The 22,883-nt window shown below is 45.7% G+C and overlaps 1 protein-coding gene across 1 annotated transcript in view; it reads left to right on the top strand.

Annotated features, from left to right (window-relative positions):
- The window catches only part of LOC147444598 (developmentally-regulated G protein 1), a 63,053-nt gene extending 40,542 nt beyond the window's left edge, over positions 1-22,511 (top strand). The window contains exons 4-11 of the mRNA XM_086527145.1: positions 7,743-7,923; positions 19,068-19,124; positions 19,637-19,711; positions 19,851-19,970; positions 20,075-20,245; positions 20,328-20,441; positions 21,375-21,545; positions 21,949-22,511. Coding sequence (XP_086383271.1) covers positions 7,743-7,923; positions 19,068-19,124; positions 19,637-19,711; positions 19,851-19,970; positions 20,075-20,245; positions 20,328-20,441; positions 21,375-21,545; positions 21,949-22,047 — 988 coding nt within the window. The 3' untranslated portion in view covers positions 22,048-22,511. The remainder of the gene's footprint in view (positions 1-7,742; positions 7,924-19,067; positions 19,125-19,636; positions 19,712-19,850; positions 19,971-20,074; positions 20,246-20,327; positions 20,442-21,374; positions 21,546-21,948) is intronic.
- Positions 22,512-22,883: the final 372 nt, after the last annotated feature.

Genomic DNA, 22,883 nt, shown 5'->3' with positions numbered 1-22,883 from the left:
GCAGAGGAGAGCTGCGAGACCTTCTCCAGGCCCGCCTCCTCGCAGAGGTGGGCAAGATCTTGGATGTCCAGATTCTCGGACGGGGGTACTACCAGATTGAGTTCGAGACTTCCGAGATGGCCTCCAAGGTCATAGCTATGAGTCCATTGGCCATCCGAGCATCACGCGCCCACTTTCGACAGTGGTGACATGGTTTTGACCCGTCTTCGGATGTGCTAGTAGAGGAGGCGGACATCCCCATCTCAGTCTGCTTTCCGGGTTTACGGAGGGAGTACCTTCCACTTCTCTCCAGGATTGGCTCCGCCATCGGAACTGTCCTGGAGACACCTCGTACGGCAGCATCAGTAGCTGCCAAGGCGGCTGGCATCCCTTCAGTTCGAGTTTTGGTCAGAGATACCCACACGCTCCCGAAGGTCATCCTTCTGCCTCGGGTGAGTGGGGGTTGGTTTAGACAGAGTGTGGAGTACTCGGGTCTCCCGAACCAGTGCTTCATTTGCAGACAGATGGGCCACCTAGCGAAGGCCTGTCCACGGAGGAGACCACGACCCGCACCCCAGCCTCAGCCCCAGCCTGCCAAGGCTAGGCCGCAGCCACAGCCAGCGACACAGAGCACAGATTCAGCGCCACCCTCCGAGCCTGGGGCTCCAGCGGAGGAGGGGTGGCAGCAGGCCCGTGGCCGTCGACGCCAGGGGCCACAGCGACAGCCTGGCACTCAGAGTGGCCCCCAGGTGCCTACTCAGCAGCAGTGGGTTCCCACGGGGAACCGCTTTGGTCCTCTTGAGCAGGAGGAGCCCCCTACGCCAGCCACCACCTCCGCTTCACCCTCGCCAGCCGCTCCGCCTTCCGATCTCCCCTCCTCCTCCTCATGCCCTCCCCCGCCCTCTGCTACCGCTCACTCCCCACCTCGCCCCCCCCATGTCTCTGTCGCCCCACCCCGCTTCTCCTCTCCCCCGCCCCCCCCAGCCCCTTCTCCCCCTCCTCTTGCTTTAGTACCACAGTCGGCTCAGGAGACTGGACCCTTGCCGGCGGCCAGGAGATCTCTTGGCAGCGCCTTCGCCACGAGTCGCCTAGCGAGAGAGGGTCAGCCCTTCATGCGGCCCCCACTGCAGATTCAGACTTCTCCTCTTGCAGCTATCCCTCGTGGTTTGACGAGCTTTGACCTCCGACGCCACTGGGATTTCTTCGATTACGGGTTTACTCGTTTTCTTGGCGATTCCGCAGCAGACCACGAGGCAGCCTGCTTCAGAGTCCACGCTTTGTTCCTCGCCGCTAGGGGGACAGAGGCCTTGGACTCAGCAGTTGGTTTCTCCTTCCCCCTATGTGGCAGGACTGAGACAGAGTGGTCCCTCGACTCAGTGGTGGGATGGTTGCATACACAGGTTCTCGAGTTCTCTCACCACATGGGAGAACTTGGCATTACAGATTTGCTGCAGACTTTGTGGCCACTGGCCAAGTTTGCGGTGACACCCCCAGATTCTGCAGGATGTAGACACATTGTGGTGTACTTTTTTGCTGATACGCAGTGTTTGCCTTGCTATGTATTCATTCATGAGGACTCCTGGACAGAGGAGGTTGCTTTACGCACGGCTCGCTCTACTTGGGCTTGGACCAGGCACTCACTGCAGTCTCGCCTATCTAGAGGACGCTCGGATGCGGATTACTCCCCATTTAAGCCTGCTTCGAAGATAGCTCGTCTTGCTACTGCGGCAGCATCTGTTCTCTCTCGCTCCCCATGAGGATCGTCTCGTGGAACGTGCAGGGACTAGGTGGGCCCCAGTTTCAGCGACAGCGGGGCCGATTGCGTCAGGAGCTTCAGCGTTGCCTTGTGGGAGGAGAGATTGATCTCCTTATGCTTCAGGAGCACCATTTGTCTGAGAGCCGCATTCGGCGATGTGGTCAGATTTTGCGTGGACGCTATGATACCTTTTTCAGCCTTGACAGCTTTCAGCAATGCAGCGTTTCCAGCCATGAAGAGTCGGCAAGATTCAGCCCCTAAAGGTAGCAGATTCAACCCATGAAGAAGTAGCAGATTCAGCCCCAGCAAGACCTCAGTTTTCAGCCACTAAACTGCAGATTTTCAGCGACAAAGACCCACCGAAAACAGCCCCAAAAACAACGTTTTTGGCTCAGTCGTAGATTTCAGCCCATAGCGTTTTTGGACAGCAGGAGAAAGATTGCAGATTTCAGCCCTTAGGTCAGTGTCGCCATTCTCGTCGTCGTCACCGACATAGCCTCGAGTTGCATCAGTCCATGCATCATCATTGTACCCATTTGTGCAATCATAAGTAGACCACTCTCGTCGACGAGAGTGGGGCCTTCGGAGGAGGGTTTTACAACGTCTCTGGTGTCGTATCTCTCTTCTCTCTATCTCTCAGTCTCATATACTTGCACGCACAGTGTCCATTCGCTTTGTTTGTGTCCATTGCACTCTCTCATTAAGAAACAGAAGGTTCTCCCTTCCATAAGAACAAAAGGAACCTTGAGCACAGTTCGAAGCACTCATCTTGAGCAAAGCGCAAACATTCATTCCACTGCACCTAACACTGTGGCAGAGTGCACATCCTTACCAAACCAAGAGGAGTACGCATTGTAGTAAGATCCTTGCTCTCCAAAGCTAATTGGAATTGATCATATCCTGAATAAAAATCACCCATGGAGTAACTAGATCTACCTGCAAAGGCCTCAGCAGATTCATCCACAATTGGGCTAGTACCCACATTGCGGATTGTTACTTTATTAACTGGTTGCATGTCCTGAATGAACCTTAATGTACCATTTTTCTTCGGAATAGTAAACCATCGGTTAGAATATGGTGCACATGATGGCTCCAAAATTCCCATTTGAATCTTCTCATTAAGCAAATTGATATTCTGCCAATTCGGGCCTTGAACCGCCTGAATTTCTTTTATTCGGCTCCTAAGTTGAGGCTCCGCAATTAAATGGAATCCTTCCACTGCATTCTGATCATCGATTCCGTTATCTTCCATTGCCTGCTCGTAGATATTGCAAAACTTGCTAATCCCAGCCTTCAAATCGCTGTAATTTCTCGGTAACTGTGTGCCGAGCTTTACGGATCCTCTCTTGCAGATTATACTGTTGTTGGGCAGCCTGTTGTTGTTGCATGTAAGCAGCAAACTGTTGCATCATTTGTTGCATGGCTGCCTCTTGCGGTGTCGATATCGTTCTCCACAACACTGCTCACCCCGGCTCGTTTCGTGTCGGTTTCACCAAGAATGTCGGGGGATTAGTATTCGAAAGGTGAGTCGGGAAGGCACCGGGCCCCTGGCTGTGAGAGGTGCGGGGAAAAGAGTTGCAGCAGACATAATCAACGGGAACAGCTCTCAAAACAGACAGTTTAGCTTAAGCCTAATAAACAACAATATCCCTGCTTAACCAAATGTTAATGAAAATGTTTATGCTCTTTACAAAGTTTAACGTGTCTCAATCCAGGTGCAAATCAAGACAAACAGTAATGAATTGCCTTGGACTGTCTTCAGCCATCAACTTCCAATGCCTTGGGTGGTCCGATTCAGTTTATGGTTGCCGGATTAAAGAGAGTTAAGGATTATGGCTTATAGAGCATGACAATCGAGCTTAGGCTTGGCTTGAGAGATAAATGAAATCAAGATTTGGCTCGGCTAATGGGTGTTTAATGAAATCAAGCTTATGCTTGGTTACTGAAAGATTAGTCTCGGCTTAAGAGATTAGGCTTAGAATTAGAAGCTTGAGATAGGATTGAAAGCTTGGCTTATCAAGCAAGAAATCGATGAGAGAGTTTAAGATTATGAGTTTAGGAAGTAAATCCCGGTTTAATTGCTTGCTTAAGAGGTTTCTATGGAATCCTATTTATGGCTTGCTCTTAGTGAGCGCTCAAAAAGAAGAGGAGAGATCCCAAAAACATCCGAGAGTGTGCTTGAGAGCCTCTTTTCCTTTTTATAAGTTGCATGAGCCATGCTAAAAAGGGACCTACCCATTAGCAATGTCGCTAATGGGTACCCCTTCGATGACGTGGCAGGCGGATTCCGGACTTGCACGAAAACCAGCGGGGCTGGTGCCGAAAATCTACGCGAGGAGATTTTAGGCGACTTTCGCTTCTGCGGCGAGGACATCTGAGCGCCATGCTGGCCAGCGCGAGCGAAAACCCTACTGCATGCGCTGCCGTTTTTGCTCTGCCCGCCATGCCTTCTTTCTCTTCACAATCAATGTAGAGTTTTTTATTAAAAACGGCAGGCAGCCAGCCTTAGGTCATGGGCGGCCTTTTGATCCTTGTGCGGCCTTAGGTTAAGTGGGCCCTTGGCCATGGTTTGAAGGGCATCACCTTTGGCTCACATACCGCCCATAGCCCTTGGGTGGCCAAGTTTAGTGGGTGGCCCTTCTTATTACGGGCGGCCACTCAGCTCAAGAGCACTACATTTGGGCATACATATCGACCAAGGCATTGCCTCCATGACATCATTTCCCAACATCCACTGACTAGCAATATCACCGTGAATTTTACTGCCCACTCTAGTGTGTTGAATGGCACCATAGCTTTCAAGATGCAAGTATGTCCGTCAAAAATGCTTCCGCATCGGCCCACATTTGGCATACATATCGGGCACCGCACTGCATTAAGCCTGTATACTGGCCATCAGTTGCCACAAATTTAACTCTGACGGCTCCATTTCCCAGAATCTGTCTAATGCTAAAAAATGACTGACCAAGGCGACCAGGGCGGTTCGAAACCGGCCCCCGGCGATACTTAAACCGACCATATCTTGCCAATCGAAACCCCGATTGACAAACTGGAAAGACCGACATGCTCTTGGAAGTGAGCACTTTGGACCCATGCATTCCTTTCATCTTTGACATTTTATCAGCAGGTGCTCAATTCGGTACGGATCTGCTACTGACTCGACTTAAAACTGTCATAACTTCTTGCGCGTAGCTCCGATTGACTAGCCGTAAAGACAGGCATGTAGAGCCCTTCAAGTACTTCAACTTTGATTAATTAAAACCCATCTATGACCACTTCAAGCATACTCACTGTTTAACATTACCAAGACATCTTTTGGCCCTTTGAGCCGCATCTGGCACACTTTTAGCTTAAAAATTGGCTTGTTAGCAAGCCCTTATAACTGCTGAATAATCATGTAGGATTCAAATACACCTGATTGGCATTCCTTTGCTCATTTTCTTGTCATGGAAGTGGAGCGGCACGACACCATGCCGCGGTCGGCTACAAACTAATGAAGGGAAAGCTAGAGTTTACCACAGAAGAATCTCTGGCCACTAACCACAACTCTCGGCAACAACGAACAAATTCTCTCGAGTCTCGTGAAAATCAACTGCAAAGGCCTCTTTTGACGCCTCAACAACGAGACACCTTACTACAAGAAGGCCGATGCTTTGGATGCTTTCAAATAGGGCATAATCATTCTAATTGTCCCAAGCGCACTGAAAGACCAGAGGAGTCGACGCCCGCACCAACGGTCGACAGAACCCTAGCGCCACCTCCTGGTAAGAGAGCTAGACCCGCTATTGGACTAGTTCCTGATATTTATGGCATACGCCTTGAGAGGACAAATGAATTATGTCGAGCATATGGCAAAGTCAATGGCTTCAAAGCCCTTATTTTCTTTGACCTCGGAGCTATAGAGAACTTCATCCATCCAGAATTCTTAAAGCAGATGCACTTTGATTATGATGCAGAGGGTGGAGAAATTGAAGCTGAGCTAGCCACATGGCAAACTCAGAAAGTAGTACCGCTCATTGGTACTCTTCCAGTGACTATTCAAGATTATCATGGAAAAGCTAATTTCCACATCATGAAGTTGGGCAATTGTGATGTTCTATTAGGCATGCCTTGGCATGACAAGAATGATGTGACTCTCCAGGTCCGGAACCGAACCATCATCGTGATGTAGAAGGGCAAGCCCGTCATCCTCAAAGTTAGATTGTCCGAACAAAACCCTGAATGAACTCTCTAGCTATTTTATAGTTAGATACTTTTGAACTTTGTTTGAGAAAGTATTGTTTGAAATGGATAATATCTATTTTGAACTTGTCTTGGTGTCGATTTGAAATGTTTGACTTTGGTTTTAAAACTAGTTTCAATGATTGGTGATTTTACTGCCGGGTGGAGTAGTGAGAAATGATGTTTTAGAATGCTTGTTCATACTCATGGCCCGGACCCTTGTGGTTATTTGCGGGGGGAGTATTGAATGATTGAAAAGTGGTCATGGCACGGACCCTTGTGGTTATTTTACGGGGGGAGTATTGTTGTTGCGACTCCTGGCCCCGGACCTGGATGGTTATGCGGGAGGAGTATTAAGGAGTCTGAGCAGTGGTTACTCTCAGCACCTCCAAACGACGCAGGCTGCGGTTTGGGGGGTGTTTGGTTGTAAAAGACCTCTATATCTCCCGGCCCGGACCTTTTTAGGTTATGCGGGAGGAGTGATGAGGGAGTCGTTGAATATCTCCCGGTCCGGAGTGTTCATGTTTCTATGTCTTGTAACATGCCTATGTGAGCATTTGTGTTGCATTGTGATGTGCCAACCAGTGAATATTCCTAATTGGATGAGATTGCCTAGGTATGTAATTTTCGTGCATCAAGACACCCGTGGAAGATCAGTACGGTCTGGGTGTGATGGCTATTTTTACTACGCCAGAATATCAAGAGTTCCGATCGAGAAGAAAGGAGAAGCTAACTCCTTGATCAAAACAGCCGAAAAGGGAAGCTAATTCCTTGATCAAAAGAGCAGAAAGGAGAACCTAACTCCTTAATAAAAAGGGCACACTGATTGTCCCTCAGAATGTCCCTCGAATTTTTTTTAGCTAACTTGAGTTGTTTTGCAGATATGCTGTAATCGCGGACGATTACTCTCTTTCAAGAAGGGGAGATGTGACAAATTGTTGACGTGTCAAAACCCTAAAGAATGGAGCCAACTTGCAGATGCTGGCCGAGGGGTCTAAACCCTAAGAGAACAAGTAACAGAAGAAGAAGTCCTACCAACTTATGGGGACCCCGTTTGATGGGGCCCTAGTGACATAAAGTAAGTAAAATAAAGCAAGAACCACATACACACACGCAAAATTGATGACGTGGCAGCTATATGGCAGATTTCCAAAAATTGAAGTGACATGATGACGTGGCAGGCTGTACGGATACCCGCGTTTTGCGTTGGCTGATGACGTGGCAGGTTGTACGGATTTCCGTGATTTACGCTAGCAGCTTTTTGGCTTTGCTTTTGGACGAGATGCTTTTGAGTTTGAAGGCTTTTCACTGTAATTGCTTTTAGGCCAAGGGCCTTTAAATATGAGGTTAGGGCTCATTCTCTAGCATGCTTCCTGGAGAAGGTGCAGAGTCTGGAGTACCGGCTTGTACTGTGTTGATGCAATATAAAGAAATACCGAAAGGGGCGCCAAGGTTTGGGGCCAATACTCTCTGGGGTGGAATTCCGCCACTCCGTGTCGCGTGTCGCCTCTCTCTTTCAGTTCAGTTGTTATTGAAGTGCTAAAAGTCTGTTCAGTCTGTTCTTTTCTATTGGCAGGTGGTGCCTGTCTTGTAACATGTTCAATATGGAGTCCTTACTTCTCTGGCCTTCTACATGTGTATGCTTAGAACTTAAAATGTGTTTCTGGTAAAGCGTCTGAATTCGTTTAATTTTCTTTCCTTTACAATACCAAAAAATTGAGAGGCGGTAGATAGCTTATTTAAATGTATGAACCTAATATACGGAAACTTTGTCTGGTTTCTACAGTGTGGGAAAGTCAACCCTCCTGACACTCTTGACGGGAACACACTCAGAGGCAGCATCTTACGAGTTCACCACGTTGACATGTATTCCGGGTATCATACATTACAATGATGCAAAGATTCAGTTGCTTGATCTTCCTGGTATTATTGAAGGAGCTTCTGAAGGCAAGGGAAGAGGTAGACAGGTAGAGCTTCTAGTTTTAGAGTCTCTATTGACTAATATTTTGTGTCTCCAGTGATTTAAGTGCAAAAGCCAGTTAAGCATATGCTTTTGCTGCCACTTAGTTGTTTCACTTCTTTTCTATAGTTGACGACCATGCAGGCTGCCTTTAGGCACAATTAGAAATAATCTATTTTGTGTACTTTTGCATATATTAACCTGTTAGACTATTTCATGTCATCAATTGCTTTGGAGGCTTTGCAGGCATATCGTATTGCTAGCATCAAGTTGTCTCACTCCTTTTCTATAGTCGATGACCATGCAGTCTGCCCATCAGAAATCATCTTTATTGTGTACTTTTGCATATATTAATGTGTTTGACCATTTCATGTCATCAATGGCCTTGGAAGCAAGATCCGTTTAATCAATCTTCGATGAGGTTTAGTGTGTCACAATACCTTTTCTTGCACTCTGCAAAGTTAAAAAGGGCTGATGTTGTGAAGAACCTTAAAAACAAACATTCAATAAGTGGGAAGGGCTTTTTCTTGCATTCTCTGATACAAAAAAAAAACAATTGATGTTGCTAATGAATTGACAAAACAGACATTCAATAGAGTGGGATGTGTAGAAGGGCTCTTCATGCATTATGCATTCAGTGCCGCAAACATAGTGACAGACATGAATATTGGAATACTTTTACGTGTTTCGAAAATTATATTTTTACCTAATTTTTTCCGGCCCACAATTGACTGTTCATTGTAAGTCTACAAATTTGAATGTTGAGACTGTGAAAAATGGCTGATGTTAAGACTACAACAGATTGCATGGATAGCGAGAGTGAAGAAAAAAATTTACATCGTTCTTTAAACCAAAGTTGGGGATTATACTGGCAAATTCTGTTTGAATCTAATCTTTGGATTCAGTCGGGACTCATAAGAGCACTGGGTACGTTTTGAATCTTGGTAATTTACCACTACATAATTTTCACAATGGAGATTTCACGTTCGGTTATCACTCTTGGGTGCTTCCACGGAAATTTTTTCTCCAGGTAAGGACAAACCAAATGTTCACAATTGCCTCGTGATTTTGCTCACTCTTGATAAGTTTTGCAACTTGAACTTTTGAGACATGTCTCATGGTTTTACTGAAGTTTTTCAGCAAACTGTTTCAAAAGTAACCTTACCTTATGGTTGTGCATTATACTGGCCTTTCTTGCTCCCCATTGAAAGCTCTTCGTCTTGCTTATCTATTTTATTGAGTAGTATATTGTTAGTGGACTACTAAAGGTGATTTTTATGATTGCAAAATAGAGTAGAATGCCTTTTTTTTTTGTCATGGAGGTGAGTTTTGATTGCATAGGTTCACAATGTTATGCATTCCAATACAGGTTTTTGACAACTAAGCGATACATTGGAATGCCATGCTATTATGCTCGTTGTATTGGACATATAGTACGTAATACTGAATTATATTTCTTTATTGTAGATACTACTCTGATAATATGTTTATTGAGCATCTAGATTGTAGAGCATATATACCTATCACTTCTTAGCTATATTGAAATTTTCTTTGAGCATTTTTTTTGCTTGTATGTTTCCATAAGTATTCATAAACTTTTTGTGTGTTAATTTGATCCTAGAGGTCTTCTGATTTATTGTGCTTTTGCTGCATGATGTTGCCTTTGTCTTTGAACTATGTGTTACTTGTGTAGACAAAACTTGCAGCTATGTCTACCTCTTTTAACCATTGAAATGGAATTTCTTGATTGGAAACTTTGATTTTCTTAAATTGTACACGGTAGTTACCTGAAACTCCATTTTTTTCTTGTTTCCGTGTCTTTGTTGCTGATCCTATTTCCGTTTTCTTTTCCACTTCCCTTACTCCTTGATTGCGTAATACCTCAAGCGGGTATGTGGGCTGCACAAATATATATATTATCTGCAAAACCTTCGACGAGGTCCTGGAAATCCAGCGAGTAAGCGTCCAAGGTCTTTTGGTCCATCTCCAACATGCACAACATTCAATCGTGTCCATTGATGCAAAAAGAAGCGCCATAGATTTATTGAAAATGTGCCAAAGTCGTCAACTGAGTGTGTATTGCAGCCCACCATGCAACAGCCTAAGTAGGCCGTCCGTTTCACCAATCAAGAGCCAATGGAAGTCACCTCGGACTCGGAGAAAAAAAAGGGGCCGGGCAAGCTTAAGAGATAAGAGACTCCTGATCACGGCCAAAAAATGGAACATGCGTGTGAAGCTCGAGATGGGAAGGAGCCTCTGGGACGGAGCCGTTTCAAGTGTGTGGAGTCGGGAGGAGACAACGGTATTTGTTCCATTGATTGATGTGTGCTAGTGGCGCCATTCTCATGCGAAGAAGCATCGCATGATGCCATGGCATATAGGTGTACTAGACGGGAGTATGTAATAGTAGATCGCTTGGGAATATGCCCAAAATGCTTAAATAAGTAAGTAAAAATAGAGCGGGAGAGGGAAAGAGAGGTCATGCACATGAGAGGGGGCATGCAATGACTGGAGAAGTCATTGCCTTCCTCGACAGCGCAAATATATATAAGCAGATGGGGAGGTTGGCAACCTCCTCAAGCGGCTAGGAAGTTTCCCAGGTAGTGTGCTGAGGAGTGGTACTCTCAAAGTAGCCCTTTTTTTGCATATTTTACTCAAGAGAAAAGGTTTAGCAAGCTTCACACTGGACTTCATTGAGTGGGAGGTTCACATTATTGTAAAAAACAAGTCGACTCGGGTGGCCACTGGGAAACCTGGGCGCTGGATAAACACTTAAGAGAGAATGAAGATGTAACCCTTACGTGTTGTAAGCGATCGTGAGAACCTTGTACGAGCACGTGACTGGTGGACCCTCATGACTAAATGGCACGGGGACTTGAATGAAGACCCTGCCATGGGATCGACGGTGGACGACGTGGATCTTGAGGAGATCCGACGGCAAAAAAAAATCGGCGGCGAGTTCCACCCCTGGATTCGAACCCAGACGGGTGCTGTGGCAACCCAATGCCCTAACCGGGCCCGCTTGCATTTTATTGAAATGTGGGTGTGTGTACATTTACTTATGCTTGTCTGAGTTTACTCTATGGATGTCCGAGTTTACAAAATTTTTCTTAGTTTACTTTTTCCAAATCAGACGACGCCGTGCGTCTCTGCTTTTGTGCCTAGAGTTCTCGTCCATGGATCCCATGATGGGGTCTTCATTCAAGACCCTATGTTCTTTAGTCCTGAGGCCAGTGGACGGCCGATCGCGCGATCGGTTGTTGTATACGGAATACTCCCATGTGCGTGACTTCCTTTTGTGAGCGTGGCCACCAATCCAAGTGGGTCTGCCCGTGGAGTCGCCTGCTATTGATACTACCCAATGAGAGTTAAATGTTATGAGAGTAGGCACCAAAGACGAGTGCGTTAGATGGGTGGCTCTCTGGAACGTGGTTACTCATGTTGAGCGATTAGAAAATTGGCAAGTAAGGAGAGGCAAAAACGGGTGCAAGAAAAGTGACATTATCGAGAAATAATTCCTGACCACATGAAAGAAAAGACTCTTCCCTCCCATATATGTAAGATAGTGAAATGTTAGGTCCAATGGAAGTGTTGATGGTGATAGCTCATGATGAGTGCTTCGCACGTACTCAAGGGTTCCTTTTAACTCAAAGAGATGTGCAATGAATAGAGAGAGAAGAGAATGGAATTGTGAGTGAAGGTTGAGAGAGAGAGAGAGAGAGAGAGAGAGAGAGAGAGAGAGAGGGGGGGGGGGAGAGAGAGAGATGAAATGTTATATTAACGTCTTCGAAAGGCCAAAGTGACCTATGAGACCAAAAAGTTACAATGTGGTGGATCTGATACAGAGTGAGAGTAACAAGATGACAAAATAACAGAATGATAAAGTAAAATACTATGGAATCCTAAACTGCTAGGTGTGAGCTAAGCAGCTAGCTGGGATAGCTAGATCACAAGAGATCCAGCATCGGTCGCTCGCGGATCTCATCAATCTCCTCCATGGTCAGTAGTCTGACCGGGCGTCGTGCATGTCGGGCCAAAGTGATCCGAATCCTCTGATGCAGCCTCCGTCGATGTTGTGCAATCCTCCGCAGTCATGGGCGTCTGGATCTCCCCAGCTTAGTCGCTCGGTCGATCAGTGTGCCTGTGGTGTGAGCGACGAGCTCTGCTGTGGTAGTAACTCCTTGGGGTGTCCAGTGGCAGCTCTACAGAAGTCTGTGATCCGTCTCTGAGACTAGCTAGCCTCTCCTCTCATCAGGCTCTCTCTGTGTCTGCGTAGCTCGAGCAAAAACAAACCCAGGCATCTCTGATCCTCGTACCGCATGACTCTGGAGAGTGGTCCAAAGCCCTCTATGAACAAGCAATGGAAGCGGCCTCGTATCTCGTAGTAGACGGGGCAGTGGCATGTGTAGTGCAACTCTGTCTCAGGCTCGATGTCACACAGGGGGCATGTCCTTGCCTTTGCTGGTACTCCGTTGTATCTCCCAGTCTCAATCCGCAGCTGGTGTGAAGATGTGCGAATCTGGCCAATAGCACATCGTATCGCGTGAGACAAGTGGGTGTCCATGTATCTGGGCCTCGTCACAAAACCATCCTCCGTAAGCTGGAGAAGATGCTCTCTGTAGAAAGCCATCTTCATGCCCAGCTCCTGTGCTGGCTGTATCCATGTCCTCCTGGTGTCTAGCTGAGTCAAGTCCTAGCGGATGAGCCTGGTGATCTCGGACTGTGTAAGAGTCAGAGAGGATGCATCCAGTGAGTACTGGAAGGGAGGCATTCTGTCTATGCTGAACCCATGCGCCTGAAACCATGATGTCATCTCCCCATACCAGCATGTTGTATCTCCCTGCATGGCTAACTGTCGAGAGGACTCTCTGGGAAGTTCCCAAATGCGGTGTATGAAGGAGACAGATCTGGTGAGCACCTCAACCACTAGTGGGGGGGCAGCTAGCTCTGCTCGGACAATAGCACGTGGTACTGAAGCCTTGGCTCTAATGAGCCGCGAGATCATAGAGATCAGAGGCTTCTCCATGTCCCCCCATCCATCACTTAGGCCTGTCCTCCTGTGATGATCCAATGAAGGTCCCCAAATCTCAGCTCCATAAAGCAATGCAGAAGCCACCAAAGTGTCAAAGAGCCAGAGCTTCGTCCGAGGCTCCTGAAACTGAACCTGTGAATACATCCTTTCCAATCTACCCAATGCTGCATGGGCTCTGGTCAGTCTAGTCTTTGTTGCCCTCCTCAATGAAGATGCTGGCCCACTAAAAACCACTCCAAGGTAAGTGTAAGCATCTGTATAGTTCATTGTCTCCTGGCCATATGTGAATGCGGGCGCTGACCTCCTGATCCACTGTGGGGTGGTATTAAATTACCATGACCTTAGTTTTACCAAGGTTGACGGACAAACCACTTGCCTGAGCAAACCTATGCAAAGCATCCAAGTGACGTTGAATCCCCTCTGAAGAGTCGGAGATCAACACAATATCATCAGCATATAACAATAGTGGAATCCATGTCCCTGCCAGCTGTGCACCTCTATCACCATCTCTCTCAATGTAGTCAGAAACCTCATCCACATACATGCCAAATAGAGTAGGAGAGAGCGGGCAGCCCTGCTTCACCCCAATAGTGGAGTGAACCGCTGTGGATAGACCCTCGGAGGTGCGTACATGCCCCACTACTGACCTGTATAATGCCTTGACCCCCCAAATGAGCTCTGTGGGTATTCCCATCTGCTGTAATCTGCGTATCAATCTAGCTCTGGGCACTGTGTCAAATGCTTTGCGGAAATCCACAAAGCCACAATAGATCCGTGTCCCACGTGATCTGCCCTCCTCAATGATGGCTCTAAGTGTCGATATGATCAAGAGTTCCCTCCTGAACCCTGCCTGCTCGGCTGCATGTATCCCCTCCCTCTCTGCCCATCTACTCAACTGCTGCTTAAGAATAGATGCGTACAACCGTGCCAATGTGTGTCCAATCATGATAGTGCGATAATTCCCAGGCTCCATAGGGTCTCCCGACTTGAAGATATGCACAATAGTCGATAGGCTCCAAGTATTAGGCAAGCCCTCACACATGGCACGGTTAAACATAACTGCTAGAAGCTTTGCTAGTAGATCTCTGGCATGCGTGAAATGCTCAGCCACTAAGCCATCATGATCATATGCTCTCCCAGTCCTCATCCTGTCAATGGCCTTCCTCACCATCTCAACGGTGAAAAAAGCATGTGTGTGGGCATGGATCGGGGGGGTCGGGAAGGAGGGCCTGCTCAAGAACTGTGTACAGAGATGATGCGTACTGGCCCCAGACCTCTGTAGAAGTGATGGCAGGGGGGGGGGGGAGAGTGCTCATGAAAGAGCCGCCATGCCTCACGTGAGTCCTGACTCAAGAATAGCTTGTATAGATCCTGCTCTAGGCGAGCCAAAAATGCCCTCCTTCCGCCGCACTAGGCGTTAGAAGTCAATCTGTGACTGTCTGTGAGTGATGTCCCCCAAAAGCACCTCCCTCTGAAGTCTAGCTCTAGCGTCGCGGCAGTCCTCATCATACCAACTGTTTTGGGGCATGCTCCCCGAACGGCGTCTCTGCTCAGGCTGGGTATGTGGGTATGCCTCTGCTGTTGCATCATGTAGTGTCTGTGATAGTATAGTAGTAAGCTCCTCCAGAGGTCGCCCTGGCTCCTCTGTGCACAGGCGTCTGTAGATCCCATCTATGTATACAGAGGCCGTCTCCCGCGTGAAGGTGTAGCGAGTAGGAGCTGCTGCCCGTGGCCTGTGTGCTACACTAAATTGAAAAGAGATGGTCAACGACACAAGAGCATGATCCACTGCCACACCAACAGGTCTGGGTCCAACCGTGAGATCCTGGATACTAGAGATGATCCTCCTTGAATAATATTGCCACTTCTCCTGAGCCCCGCCCTCTGTGCTCTGATTGTGTTTCCTATCTATAGGCTATCTGCCATCTATATCCATTAATGTGAGGCATAGACTACCCAGGGGCCTAATGTGTCTCAAAGTAGAAGACGATATCTCTTCCCGTAAAACTATCCTCAAAAGCACCCACATCAAGGCGCATAGATCCATTACAATTCCAGGTGGCAACTTTGAGTGTGGTCCCATAGGTCTCGCACCGTCATGTGGAGCGCCGCTCTACAATCACTACCCGACCATCTCTGTAGAAGGCCGTCTTTCCCTTCTCCCTTGCCGCTTGAATCTCTGGCATTACCTCTCTCATATGCGCAAGCTGTGTGAGAGTGAGGTCATCTCCAAGGAATATGCCCGTTTTCTTTAGTGTAGGACGCCTCTTCAAGAAGTCCCTCTTTGCCTCCATGGATGGGAAACGGATGATTAAAGCTCTCCCTTTTGGAGTCTCCCTGTTGCCTTGCACCTTCTTCCCTACCCTCCATGCCTTTGTATGAGTAGCCTCACTACCCATCATGCAGAGAAGTTCTTCGACTTCCCCTTCCACATCATCTCGGTCTTTTAGATCGGTTACCCTTATATGCGGTCACAGCAGATGGGGGGGGGAGATGATGCACAGTCCAGCAGGCGGGAGTGGGCGCGCTGTCGCAGCAGGCAGGTGGGGAGAGAGAGCAAGGGTGGGGGCGGGACTGCAGGGCAGCGCGAGGGGCGAGGGTGAGGGGGGCAGCGGGCGAGGGTGGGGGGGGGGGGCAGTGGGCCAGAGAGAGAGAGAGAAGAATAACACCAAGCGGGGTCCCAAATCCCCCTCCAAGGGGCCCCCCACTCTATTGCTAGAGTGGAATTTGCTTTAGATTGCAAAATGCTGACACAATGGCTCTAGATGCTGCTGGGATCATGCATTGGATGCTTGGTACTGACAGTACTTGAGAGGCTATGGAGTGAAATCTGAAAACGCAAGGGAACTGGCTGAATATGCAAGTGTGGATCGATTTGCTAACGTTAGAAGTTGAGGCTGATGCTGAAGGTATAGGGGCTGAAATTGCTGAGGGTTGAGGGTGTGGATGTTGACAATGCTAGTGATGAGGCCCTTTTCATTCCTGTTAGGAAGAAGATAGAGCCATAACACATGGTCAAGATATTCATGAGCAATATCTTTAGTATCACGGGATGCCTCAATCAATTGTCAGTGATAGGGATTCACGTATAACGAGTCTTTTTTTTGGAAGGAATTGTCTGAGAACATGGGCACTACGCTAAAGGTCTCATCTGCGTTCCATCCACAAACTGATGGACAATCAGAAGAGGCAAATTCTTTTGTCCTAGATCTACAAGTAGCTTATAGGTTGAAGCTACCAGAAGGCTGGAAAATACATAATGCTTTTCATGTTAGCCTTCTAAGGCCCTTTGTTGGTGATGTGCCAGAGAATATGCTTGATGAGGAATAACCCGAATTGGAAGAATTGGATAAGATTCTTGTTCTTGAACAGATATTGGCACATAAGGAAAGGAAGGTTAGAGGAAAGGTTGCAAGACGCTATTTGGTGAAGTTCAAGAACTATCCATCTTTGGATGCTAAATGGATGGAAGAGTCTAAATTGGTTGATTTACCTCAGCTATTGCAACTATATCTTGAAACTTTTCAGATGGAACCCACAGTGACTTGATGTAGCTCTATGGAGCAAGGTGAGAGCATGGTTCATGATGCTCAAAGGAAAAGTTAAGTAATTGTATCTACTCTTTCTATACAAAATTTTGCTAGAGAAGTTTGTACTTGAGAGTACACAAGAAAAGTTCTATGCTTGATATATGTGTGGTACCCAGGTTGGTGGGATTGTTTAATCGTCCAACGCTACATTTCCGGAAGCATGTATATCTTGATTCCCATCATAGAATAAATGTGATATCAGGAGATATCAGCATGTATTATTGGCATGCAAGCGAGGTTGCTTGCAGTATTTCAAGGTTGGGGTATGTCATTAGGAGGTGTATTTTTCTTGTTGCCTTCTCTAAATATGTACTGCATATTTTTATTTATTTTATTTTTACTTGTTTTCCCTGAAACCCTCGAGAAGGTGCAAGTGGACATTGCATGGTTAGTGTGAAATGGTTGCGGCCGAACGGATTGTTCACTTAGGGAATCTAGGTCGGTTGGTCAAGAACTGGTTGGGCCAATTAGCACTGAATGTGCAAGCAAAGAAATTTTGTGGCTTCACAGATTCTTGGAGGAGCTTGGATACAAGCAAGACAACCGTGTCTTGTACATTGACAGTCAAAGCACCATTCATGTTGCGAAGAATTGAGCCTTTCGCTCAAAGAGGGACAACTAAAGCTAGGAAAGGTGCACACAAGTGAGAATCTTGCATACATGTTCAATTGGCATTCAAGGATAACAAGCCAGGATGGAAAGCAGTCATAGGTTTGGTGTGAAGATCAATCTCCAAATGGGAGATTGTTAAGTATGGAGCCTGATTTACCCCTTATAATTTTTAGTATTAAAAACGCACATTTGTAAGGCCCCCGTTATGAGAACAAGCCATCGTGCGTGAAGAAAAATCACTCGTCGGAAAACCAAAAATTCATACCCGTCGGAATATTCTCTTTTTTGCCGGAATATTATGGCCTGACGGAGGCCGGAAAGTGGTCAGAAAACGGCCGGTCAGTTGGCCGATAGTCAATGGCCAATGGCCGATGACAAAAGTCAATGGCCAGTGGCGGGTGGCCGATTTCAAGGCGGACTTGTCTTCTCAAAGGCGGCCAGACGTGGGCACATTGGAGAGTCTAACTTGGACTTGTCTACACAAGGGCGGCTACACATGGCTCCCTCTCTCATGATAGGGCAATCCTTTTGGTCTATAAAAGGAGGCCTCTTCTACACACAAAATGTATTGTGGTGCATTCTGAAGTTGATGCAACAAGGTGTGTGTGAGGTGGTGAGAGTGAAGCAAGGCGAGAGCTCTATCAAGGGTATAATCAGTTTGTAACCTACTTCTAGTTTGAAGTACTAAATCCATTGAGTGGCTACTTTCCCGTGGAAGTAGCTCACATTGGGTGAACCACGTATATCGTGTGCTCTCTCTCTCTCTCTCTCTCTCTCTCTCTCTCTCTCTCTCTCCTCTATAATCTCTCGTGTGAAAATTATATCTCTCCATAAGTAAACTACTCTAATACCTACTTAGCTATGCCTATTTCCTAACATTAAGGTTTCCCACTAGTAAATTAAATCAAGATTTACAAAAAAAAAAAGTGTGTGTGTGTGTAAATTTGGTTTTGCATGTTTTGTTTTCTTCATACTCTATCAACCGACTTTGGGGTGGTGAGTGTGCGCATGTGCGTGTGTTTGTGTGGGTGCATAGGTGTCAATGAAGTTTGGTAAGTTTGGTTTTAGAGTATTTTTCTTTCATTTGATTTCCTTCATTCCTTTTTTGATGTTATCTTCCCCTGTGTTCTTGTCTTCTTTGATTCCTTGTGGTCTTTGCATTGATTTCGTTTGTTGGCTGGCAGCTTTTTTCTTGATTCGCTCTACCAGGTTTCTACATTAGGTGTTCAAAGATTTTGTCCCCCGAACCTCCTTCACTATCTTCTTGGAGTTCCCTCCTCATCTCTGGTCTTCAGGAGCCACCTTCAACAAGTGGATTGGTGTCTACCCTGGTTGATAGCACCTTGTCAGATTCAATGAGTGCTGTGTTACGCATCTTGTGGCATTTTCCTGCGGTTTCTTGATGATGCGGGTTGCCTCTTCTTCCTCATCTTCATCACTAACAACTCTCCTCCTTTTGTCTATCATTGTCTGTTGCTATCAGGTTCTACCAGCTGGCACGCAACGCCTTACATTTGAGCTCTTGCCATTGCAGATGTTCCTTGTCCTTTTCACCACTTGTGCTTTTGATGGTTCCGGTTTTCTCATTTGTAGTAGAGGAGTTTTCTCTTGGCGGAAGTGCCTGTCTTTCAGAGGCTGCTTTCTTCTCTCCACTTAGCTTGCCAGGGCACTTTTTTCTCTTTTTAGGAGAGGTTTTTATCCTGGCTTTCAGTTTTTATAGTTGCCATGTGGCTAGTTCTTTCCAGTTTTTACACTTTCCAGATTATTTACCTGCTTTGTAATCAGTGATGTACTTGCCCTCGGAAGCAGCACCATTTGGGTGTTCTGAGGGACTTTTCAAGTAATAGAAATGAGCCTCCTTTGTTGTCAAAAATTAAAACGAGAGAGGGAGGATGTAGAGAATATACATTTTTGCAGGTGATTGCTGTTGCCAAGTCTTCGGACCTTGTGTTGATGGTACTTGATGCTTCCAAGGTAGCTGCCTGCATTCCCCTCTATGTAACTTCAGGATAATTCTAGTATTTTTCTTCTTAGTACTCGGTGAGAACATCTCTCAACAAGAAAGTATCCATTTTGCATGCGCAGCTTGGATAGTTCTGTCTCTCCATGCTTCATTGGAGCATAGCAGGTTTTTTTAGTTTGGCTGCATTCAGCGTGTTTCATGCAAAAACATTCCTATGATCTTACCAATGGGTAGTTTGTTGAACCATTTGGTTTTGCCTGTTTACAGCGAGATTGGTACTTTGTTGTTGGCCATTTCGATACCTACTAGTATGTGTATGCTCGAAGCGCGCAGAGAACTCAAATGTTTGGTTGTACACACCTGTTCTAGTTTTGAAACACAATTGAAGTCACATACCAGTGCCCAAAATTTTCCCTTACAAAACACGATTTAGGAGTCTTGGTCTCATAAAGTATATTCGGAATCCATGCTGCATTGTGATGCAGGGTTCAATCAACCCGTCTTGTTTGAATTTGACTTACAGAGTGAAGGCCATCGTCAGATTTTGACAGGAGAGTTGGAAGCCGTTGGTTTGCGACTCAACAAGAGGCCACCGCAGGTCTGTGGTTCTTATCATGCCAAGCTGTCCCTGAAAGCTTCATCTTTCTGTCTTTCAGAGTTATGCGCAACTTCTTAGATCTCCTCAAAAGTCTGCTACGAAAAAGATATTTCTAAAGCTCTTATTTGTTATTTCCCAGATTTATTTTAAAAAGAAAAAGACTGGTGGAATCTCCTTCAATAGTACCTTACCTCTTACACATGTTGATGAGAAGCTTTGCTACCAGATATTGCATGAGTACAAGATCCACAATGCAGAGGTGTGTGCATTTTGCCTCCAAAATAGAAGTACACTTGCTATGAACATCTCTTGCATAGTCATTTCACGATATAATTGAGTTATGTTTTCTGTTTTGTGCAACAGGTCTTGTTCAAAGAGGATGCTTCTGTTGATGATTTTATTGATGTAATCGAGGGGAACAGGAAATATATAAAGTGTGTTTATGTATATAACAAGATAGATGTTGTGGGAATTGATGATGTTGACAGACTAGCTCGCCAACCAAGCTCAATAGTTATAAGCTGTAATCTCAAGGTTAGTATGCAGGAGGGCTGCTTGAATTTCTATGCAGTAGTTGGGCTCAGCTTCTAAACAAGTTTCTATGTTGGTTTCCCAGCTGAATCTTGACAGATTACTAGCAAAGATGTGGGAGGAGATGGGGCTTGTAAGGGTCTATACAAAACCTCAGGGCCAACAACCGGATTTCTCTGAACCAGTCGTATTATCAACTGTAATAGAGTGGCTTGAATCTTATGTTTTCTTTGTTTCTTATTACCTACAAGAGAGAGAGAGAGAGAGAGAGAGAGAGAGAGAGAGAGAGAGAGAGAGAGAGAGAGAGATGATGAAATGAAATATTAACTTCTTGAAAAGGCCAAAATGACCTATGAGACCAAAAGGTTACATGTGGTGAATCTAATACCAGGTCTGGGTACAAAAAGTACAAAGAGCTGAAAAGAAAATAGTGGGTAGGGGTGGGGTGAAAGCTGATACAAGTGGAATACAAAGGGGTGAGTGATACAATGGAGCTCTCTGACAGTCGAGGCATCATATACATATACATCAGTATCCAAAAGGCTATAGAGATTCAATGTCCTCCAAGAGAGAGAGAGAGAGAGATGAACTGAAATGTTATATTAACGTCTTCGAAAGGCCAAAATGACCTATTAGACCAAAAAGTTACAATTGGTGAATCTGATATCATGTCTGAGTACGGAAATTACAAAGTACAAAGTTACAAAGAACTAATACTAAAACACCAAGGAGAAAGGAAATAAATCTCAAGTTGATTCGGGATTGAGACGAGATACGGGGGGGGGGGGAGGATGAAATCTCTCATCAGTCGCTGTCGGATCTCATCAACCTCCTCTATGGTCAGTACTCTGGTTGGGCGTCTTGCATGTCGAGCTAGAGTGATCTGTATCTTCTGTTGCAACCTTCGTTGGTGGTGGGAGACCCCCCGAAGTCGTGGGCATCTAGCTCAGAGTGTGTGCACGTGCATGCACGGGCATCAGTTACAACTTCATCTTAGGAACGATAAAGCTTATGAAATGAACTCCTTTGTTTCCAAAGGCCATGAAACTGTGTTCCGTGTGACTTTGACAACTGTGGGCTTGGGTATGTGCGCATATTTTTACTGGACATGAACTGTAATTTGTGTTGGCAGGATCGAGGTGGCTGCTCTGTGGAGGATTTCTGTAATCACATACATAGAAGTTTGCTGAGGGACGTTAAGTACGTACTAGTCTGGGGGTCTAGTGCAAAACATTCTCCTCAACGGTGTGGAACTTCACACATGCTTCGTGATGAGGATGTAGTTCAAATTGTCAAGAAAAAGGTGAAGTCTGATTTAAATTAAATTGTCTGTCTTTGATAGGTATTGGTAAAATTCAGTTCAGGAAAGTCAATGTTGCATCATTTGTAGTTTCTTTATGACAATGAAAATGTTTGTACACTTTCATATCCATCGAAACATTTTCCTTTGAAAAACTTGCATTTTCATTAGCCTTTTTTTTATCCTTCTTGTACAGAAGATCATATTTTTTTGATCTGTTGAAGATATCTTTAGTCTGCCCTTCGTTGTGCACATGATGACTAGAGTATGCTGGACATGGCTGAGATGTCTCTTATGGTCGCTTATCGACATTGTCCGAGTCCTATTGAAGCTACTTTGACCATGTGAGATGGCTTTCATGTCTTCAATGGACTAAAAAAGGGTCCTCTTTTGTTTTCTTGATCAGGAAAGAGAGGAAGATGGAGGACGTGGAAGATTCAAGTCGCACACAACTGGGCCTGCCCGTATATCTGACAGGGAAAAGAAAGCACCCTTGAAAACCTGAGAGACGTGTCCGATTGCTCGAAGATGTAGCATGTATTTGCATATCTTTGCAGTTTTTGTGATGGGGAGAGCTTGCCGAGACGGAGCTCATGCACGGAAGTGCCCATCACAGTTGCAGCTCGCCCTACTCTTTCTGCTGAATGCAACATCTACTGATTTGAGAAATCTACACTGCAAGCCTAGCAAAGGTTGAAGAGTTGGTATACCGCCATTTTGTTACTGCCATTGGGCACCTTATCCTTCACCTCCATTCCACATTTCAATGTAGATGTTCTTCAAGAACTGGCTCTTGCTTCTTTTATGGTAAGAGTCAAAATTTACCATTTTCACACCCCCTACAACATGTAAGTTCTTTATTATTTACACAAAAGCTTGATATAAGTTGTTGAGTAATGTGGAGGGCCACTTTATTCTTGTAATCGAGAGGACATTTCTATATGGATTACACTATTTTATGTTCGGTTATTCGAGTTCCCTCTTGAGTATCAAGTCTTGAGTTCAAGACTTGATCTTTGACGTCTCTTGGGATTGTTCCTACGACGTTAAAATCTCTCTCTCTCTCTCTCTCTCTCTCTCTCTCTCTCTCTCTCTCTCTCTCTCTCTATCTGTCCCCAACATTATTTGGGCTATGCATAGATGAGCTTAAGGACTTTATTTGCCAAACGACGCAAGATAATGGAGATGCACCAAACATAGGTCTCATTACTTTGCTGCTACTCATTTATGCTGATGATGTGGTTCTTTTAGTGTATAGCATGTCTCTCTTGCAAAAACTTTTGGATGCGGTACATACTTTTTGCGAAGCCACAGGACTTTCAGTGAATGTCACGAAAACAA

The sequence above is a fragment of the Adiantum capillus-veneris genome, chromosome 13, assembly GCF_014529385.1.
Source record: "Adiantum capillus-veneris isolate H3 chromosome 13, ASM1452938v2, whole genome shotgun sequence".
Lineage (NCBI taxonomy): Eukaryota > Viridiplantae > Streptophyta > Polypodiopsida > Polypodiales > Pteridaceae > Adiantum > Adiantum capillus-veneris.
This window is presented reverse-complemented; position numbering and strand designations above follow the sequence as displayed.